This window comes from Bos grunniens, chromosome 23 (genome assembly GCF_055505025.1).
Source record: "Bos grunniens cultivar Pamir isolate PY7600 chromosome 23, Bosgru_T2T1.0, whole genome shotgun sequence".
NCBI classification, from domain to species: domain Eukaryota; kingdom Metazoa; phylum Chordata; class Mammalia; order Artiodactyla; family Bovidae; genus Bos; species Bos grunniens.
The window spans coordinates 27,924,227-27,930,999 of record NC_141187.1 but is presented as its reverse complement, the minus strand read 5'-3'; the positions used below and the strand labels follow the sequence as shown (position 1 = coordinate 27,930,999).

General features: G+C 37.9%; 1 protein-coding gene across 1 annotated transcript; it reads right to left on the bottom strand.

Moving 5' to 3' along the window:
• Positions 1-4,911: 4,911 nt before the first annotated feature.
• On the bottom strand, positions 4,912-6,127 carry LOC147347010 (butyrophilin subfamily 1 member A1-like). The gene is made up of 2 exons (XM_086370567.1): positions 6,097-6,127; positions 4,912-5,964 (listed from the first exon to the last, which is right to left on the bottom strand). The coding sequence occupies exons 1-2, from the start codon at positions 6,125-6,127 to the stop codon at positions 5,441-5,443; spliced, it is 555 nt and encodes a 184-aa protein (XP_086226693.1). The 3' UTR covers positions 4,912-5,440.
• Between the last annotated feature and the right edge of the window lie 646 nt (positions 6,128-6,773).

The following is a 6,773-nucleotide window of genomic DNA, read 5'->3' as shown; positions in this document are numbered from 1 at the left end:
CAGAATTTTGCCAAGGGAACACACTGGTCATAGCAAACACCCTGTTCCAACAACACAAGAGACAACTCTGCACATGGACATCACCAGATGGTCAACACCTAAATCAGATTGATTATATTCTTTGCAGCCAAAGATAAAGAAGCTGTATACAGTCAGCAAAAACAAGACTGGGAACTGACTGTGGCTCAGATCATGAACTCTTTATTGCAAAATTCAGACTTAAATTGAAGAAAGTAGGGAAAACCACTAGACCATTCAGGTATGACCTAAATAAAATACCTTATGATTAAGCAGTGTAAGTGACAAATAGATTCAAGGGATTATATCTGTTAGACAGAGTGCCTGAAGAATTATTAATGGAGTTTCATGACATTGTACAGGAGGCAGTGATCAAGAACATCCCCAAGAAAAAGAAATATAAAAAGGCAAAACAGTTGTCTGTGAAGTCCTTCCAAATAGCTAAGAAATGAAGAGAAGCTAAAGGTAAAGGAGAAAAAGAAAGATATACCCATCTGAATGCAGAGTTCCAAAAAATACCAAGGAGAGAAATAAGAAAGTCTTCCTAAGAAGTCAATGCAAAGAAACAGAGGAAAATAATAGAATGGGAAAGACTAGAGACCTCTTCAAGAAAATTAGAGATACCAAGGGAACATTTCATGCAAAAATGGGCACAATAAAGGACAGAAATAGTAAGGACCTAATAGAAGTAGAATATCTTAAAAAGAGGTGGCAAGAGTACACTAAAGAATTATACAAAAAAAGATCTTCATGATCCAGATAACCATGATTGTGTGATCACTCACCTAGAGCCAGACATCCTGCTGTGTGAAGTCAAGTGGACCTTAGGAAGCATCACTACAAACAAAGCTAGTGGAGGTTATGGAATTCCAATTGAGCTATTTCAAATCCTAAAAGATGATGCTGTGAAAGTGCTGCACTCAACGTGCCAGCAAAGCTGGAAAACTCAGCAGTGGCCACAGGACTGGAAAAGGTCAGTTTTCATTCCAATCCCAAAGAAAGGAAATGCCAAAGAATGTTCAAACTACCATACAATTGTGCTTATCTCACATGCTAGGAAAGTAATGCTCAAATTCTCCAAGTGAGGCTTCAACACTATGTGAACCGAGAACTTCCAGATATTCAAGCTGGTTTTAGAAAAGGCAGAGGAACCATAGATCCAATTGCCAACATCCATTGGATCATAGAAAAAGCAAGAGAGTTCCAGAAAACATCTAATTCTGCTTTATTGACTATGCCAATAGTCATTAACAAACTGTGTAAAATTCTTCAAGAGACTGGAATACCAGACCACGTTATCTGCCTCCTGAGAAATCTGTATATAGCTCAAGAAGCAACAATTAGAACCAGACATGGAAAAACAGACTGGTTAAATTGGGAGGAGTTCATCAAGACTATATATTGTTGCCCTGCTTATTTAACTTGTATGCAGAGTACCTCATACAAAATGCTGGGCTGGATGAAGCACAAGCTGGAATCAAGATTGCAGAGAGAAATAGCAATAACCTCAGATGTGCAGATGACACCACCATTATGGCCAAAATCAAAGAGGAACCAAAGAGCCTACTGATGAAAATAAAAGAGCAGAGTGAAGAAGCTGGCTTAAAACTCAGCATTCAAAAAACTAAGATCATGGTATCTGGTCCCATCACTTCATCGTAAATAAATGTTGAAACAATGGAAGCAGTGACAGACTTTATTTTCTTGGGCTCCAAATTCACAGCAGAGGGTGCCTGCAGCCATATAATTAAAAGATGCTTGCTCCTTGGAAGAAGAGCTATGACCAACCTAGACAACATATTAAAAAGCAGAGATAGTACTTTGCTGACAAAGGTCTGTTTAGTCAAAGCTGTGGTTTTTCCAGTAGTCATGTATCAATGTGAGAGTTGGACCACAAAAAATCTGAGTGCCAAAGAATTGATGCTTTTGAACTGTGGCAGTGGATAAGACTCTTGAGAGTCCTTTGGACTGCAGGGATATCAAACCAGTCAATCCTAAAGGAAATCAGTCCTGAATATTCATTAGAAGGAGTGATGCTGAAGCTGAAACTCCAGTACTTTGGCCACCTGATGTGAAGAACTGACTCTTCTTGATGTGGAAAAGACTCTGATGCTGGGAAAGATTGAAGGCAGGAGGAGAAAGGGATGACAGAGGATGAGATGGTTGGATGGCATCACCGACTTGATGGACATGAGTTTGAGCAAGCTTCAGGAATTGGTGATGGACAGAGAAGCCTGGCATGCTGCAGTCCACAGGATCACAAAGAGTTGGACATGACTGAGCTACTGAGCTGACCTGAACTGATTTCTTTTTACCTTTTACAGCTAATGTTTCTTTGAAAGAGTGGTTCACAGTCATCCTCCTCACTCATCTAATAGCCATTGTTTATAAGATTTCACAATGTTAGCATTCTAATGCCTTTTAATTGAAGAATGAATAAACACAATGTGGTATATCCATACAGTGCTGCTACTGCTGCTGCTGCTAAGTCGCTTCAGTCGTGTCCAACTCTGTGTGACCCCATAGAAGGCAGCCAACCAGGCTCCTCCATTCCTGGGATTCTCCAGGCAAGAATACTGAAATGGGTTGCCGTTTCCTTCTCCAATGCATGCACGCATGCTAAGTTGCTTCAGTCATGTCCAACTCTGTGTGACCCCATGGACAGCAGCCCACCAGGCTCCTCTGTCCACAGGATTCTCCAGGCAAGAATACTGGAGTGGGTTGCCACTTCCTTCTTCAAGATAAATTCTATCAAAAAGGAACAAACCACTGAAATATGAAAAGTGTGTGTCTCTAAGATATTATGCTAAATGAAAGAAGCTAGACATAAAAGACCATATATTATATGACTGCAACTGTATATATCCAGAAAAGGCAAATCTATGTATAGAGAAAATAGATTAGTGATCCCTGGGCCTGGGAACAAAGATTATTTGAAAACGAAAGCAAGAGCTCTTTTGGGGAGATGGAATCCTTTACGATTGGATCAATGATGATTGCTGAACTATGTAAATATGTTAAAAATTATTGAGATGATTTTTTAGAATGAATGAACACTTGAATGAATGTATGGTATGCAAATAACATCTCAACAAACCTTTTTCTCAGAATTATCACAGAATTAAGTACCTTGTATGGATTTATCAGTTTCAGAATTCTTACTTTATTTAAGGTACATTTTATCTATGTTGATTTTCAACCATGGCATGAAATTTGTGTAAATGTAGAAACCCCTTGTAATTTCCATAACATAGTGTTTACTTCTGGATTATTTTTATTAAAGAAAACAAATGAGCAGATTGTATTTAACAAAAGAGAATTGTATTTGTTTGCTACACCTTCTACTATACCACAACAAAATACTACAAGCTGAGTAGCTTAAATGTTGGAAGTTATTTCAATATAGTTGCGGAGGCCAGAAGTCTGAGTTCAAGATGCGGATTCATTTTGATATTTGGCAAAACTAATACAATTATGTAAAGTTTAAAAATAAAATAAAATTAAAAAAAAAAAAACAAAAAAACACAAGATGTTGACATGGTGATGCTTCCTCTGAAGGTGCTAGAAAAAGATTGGTTCCAAGCCTTTTTTTAAACTTCAGGTGCTTTGCCAGCAGGCTTGGACCTTCCTTGCCTTGTGGCAGCAAAACTCCAACCTTCACAAGCTGTTCTTTCTGTGCATGTTTATGTCCAAATTTTCCCTTTTCATAAGGACTCCAGTTACGTTGATTTAGGCACCCGTTCTATGCCATCTTAACTAACTATATCTACAATGACCCTATTTCCAAATAAGGTCACACAGTGGGGTATTGGTGGTGAGGATTTGCATATCATAGAGTATACTAAGAAGGAAATAAAAATGAGGGAATATAAATAGAGACTTTAGATAAATGTTTTGAGAAGTTTGATTATGAAAGAGAGTCAAAAGGGTTAATAAGAAGATGTAGAGTTGATGGAAAATTGCATTGTTGTGATTTTAAGATGGACAAGATTTAAAATTGTTAAGTTTATGGTAGAAAAACTAGTTGGAACACTGAGAGGAATAATTGATGGACCTTAGTACCATGTAAGATAGTATAAGGTGGAAAGATGGGTATAGAGGAGAGTAGGTTGGTGTTCCCTGTAAAGGAAGAGGGATATTTCTCTTAATGTAACAGTGAGGGAGGAGTAATGTAGAGTTGGGAGATTTTGATAATTTCACTATATTTGTCATTACAATGATGAGACAATTCCCCTCTGATTGATTCTATTTGTTACTATCTTTACTGTTTTTTCAAAATGGAAATACAGTCTTATACTGAGAATTAGGTGGGAGTAGAGTTAGAAGTTTTAAAAAGTAGAATTTTTAATGAAATTGACTGGAAAGGCAAGGGACTGTAAATGACTGGAGACACATGGGAAGATTGCCAGATAGAAAAGTGCCATCAACAGTGCTAGTGCCCAAGTTGTGACAGGTTACTGCACACGTATAGAGTAACCACTCTACTCATCTGTATGGACTTTTATAGCATGTTCAACTTCCAGTATGAGAAATGAATAATAGATTCATTCATTTGGGGGTTTCTTTCCAAGCAGATGTGAAAGGACAATGAGATCAGGACTTTTCACTTATTAGTAAAAGAATACCTAAAATTATTAACCCTGGCATCTAAATAGGAAAGAGAAGGAAGTGAAGTCAGGAGGGTCTGATGAGTCAGGAGTAATTGGGAGACCCTAACTTGACTCATACACTGGAGGAGCAGGAGTTGCTAAGAAATCAAGTACAGGACTTTATGCCTACTATTTCACTTAAATATTCAACTGTGGGTGTCATCTGTTGCCATCCTTAAAGGGAGGGTATACAAACTAGGATTAAATTCAATTATAAATGACAAAAATCCAAAGTATAAAAAGCTTAGAGAGAGAACAGTTTATTTCTCACTGAATATAATTTAGGAACTGAGTAATAGAATAGTTTCACAAGTTATCAGAAACCTAAGCCACTGTATCTTGTCTGCTATCCATGATTTTTACATGGTCACAGATGTTTCATTAATGATAGATTTCAGGCATCATAAAAAGTAAACAATGAGAAAACATAGTTTTCCTTTAAAGAAACATCCCAGAAATTACACAGAATAATAAATCTATAATGAATTGGTCATCATTTAGTGATATTCAGCTGGTAGTCTAGAAAATTTAATCTTTATACTAGGTTGTCACAGGCATAGTAATAATAGGAGTTTATAATTAAGGAAGAAGTAAGAAGTGATATGAGAGGCAACAATCAGTCAGTCTCACAGAACTTCACCTCGAGAATGAACCAATATGCAGGAGGGGGAAAAAATCATGTTGTGGCCAGTGGGGAGAATTATAATGATCACTTGGGCCCAATGTTATACTTTCTCAGGGAGGTGTAGGCACATGAATTACATCAGTGTGTTCTACTCCACCTCGACAATGGTCAAGGGGCCAGAGTCAGGGAACCAAAGTCTGAAAAGTGGTCTTAGGACACCATAAAATGTCTGTTTGGAAAATGTGAAAATGTGGGATTCATCTGTCATATTATAGAAAGATACATCTCCTGCCTCATAATCCAGGAATATCCCCACACTAAGGGGTTTTTCTCTTAGAGTAAGATGAGTTTCTGAGATGGTAAGGGCCCAGTAATCCTCCTGGTAGAGCCTAATGGCCCAGAAACCATTCTGTGGGGACATTTGGAAAGTCCCCTTTCTTGATACATTATCCCTACAAACTCCCAAGTCCCAGGAATGCAGTTCCCCAACTTTCACCTCCCAGTAGTATCTCCCTGAACAGATTTGTGGCTGACCCAGCACACACGGAATGGAGACAAATCTCTGTGTGGAGCTGGGTAGATCTTGCTGTATTTCTTGCAAGGTTACTCCTCTCCCCTCTTCAGTCAGGAGGAGGCTGGGATGAGCAGTGGCTTCATCAAGAGTCACATTTACTGCAAAAACAATTAGACTGTCATGTTTATGGAAAGAGTCTCAGTAGGCCTGGGCCAGAGGGTCCCCATTCTGTGAGAACTTCTCTGGCCCTGGGAACATCCACGTCATCTTCACCCATCTTCCTTTCTTACCCCACAAGGAGCAGGGTCCCTCTTGGACCATCATACTCACCAGCTTGGAACTCTTCTTTCCTCCAATCTGCAAGGAACATATGAATGTGAGAAGCCCCATCTGATAGATAAATATATCCATCTGCTCAGATTATGAGTATAAATTCTCAAGGATTAATTTATAAATGATAATAACCAAAGAAAATATTCTTTGATATACTGGCACCTCTTTTCACAGTCTGTTAAATTATGTCTGGCTTGAAGAACTGATTTCTTCAACCAGCATTCCCATAGGATAAGTGTCCCTAATCTATTTAAGATGTTGGAAGAGAAATAGAGATTATGATATGCCTGATCAAATAAATTCTCTTTGTTGTGGTTTCCTCAGACTTTATAGGAGATGATCTTTTACTTATCCTCACAGCATTATTTGAGATGTCAATTAAAAAATAATAAAACAAATAATAAATGTTGGCTAGGATGTGGAGAAAAGGAAACCTTGTAAATGGTTGATGGATGTAAACTGGTGGAAAATAGTATAAAGGCTTCTCAAAACACTAAAAATAGAACTGCCATATGATCCAGCAATTCTACACCTGGGTATATAACCAAAGAAAATGAAAACACAAATTTGAAAAGGTACATGCACCCCATTGTTCATACTATACCTGAATTTAATGTATATATATATATATATA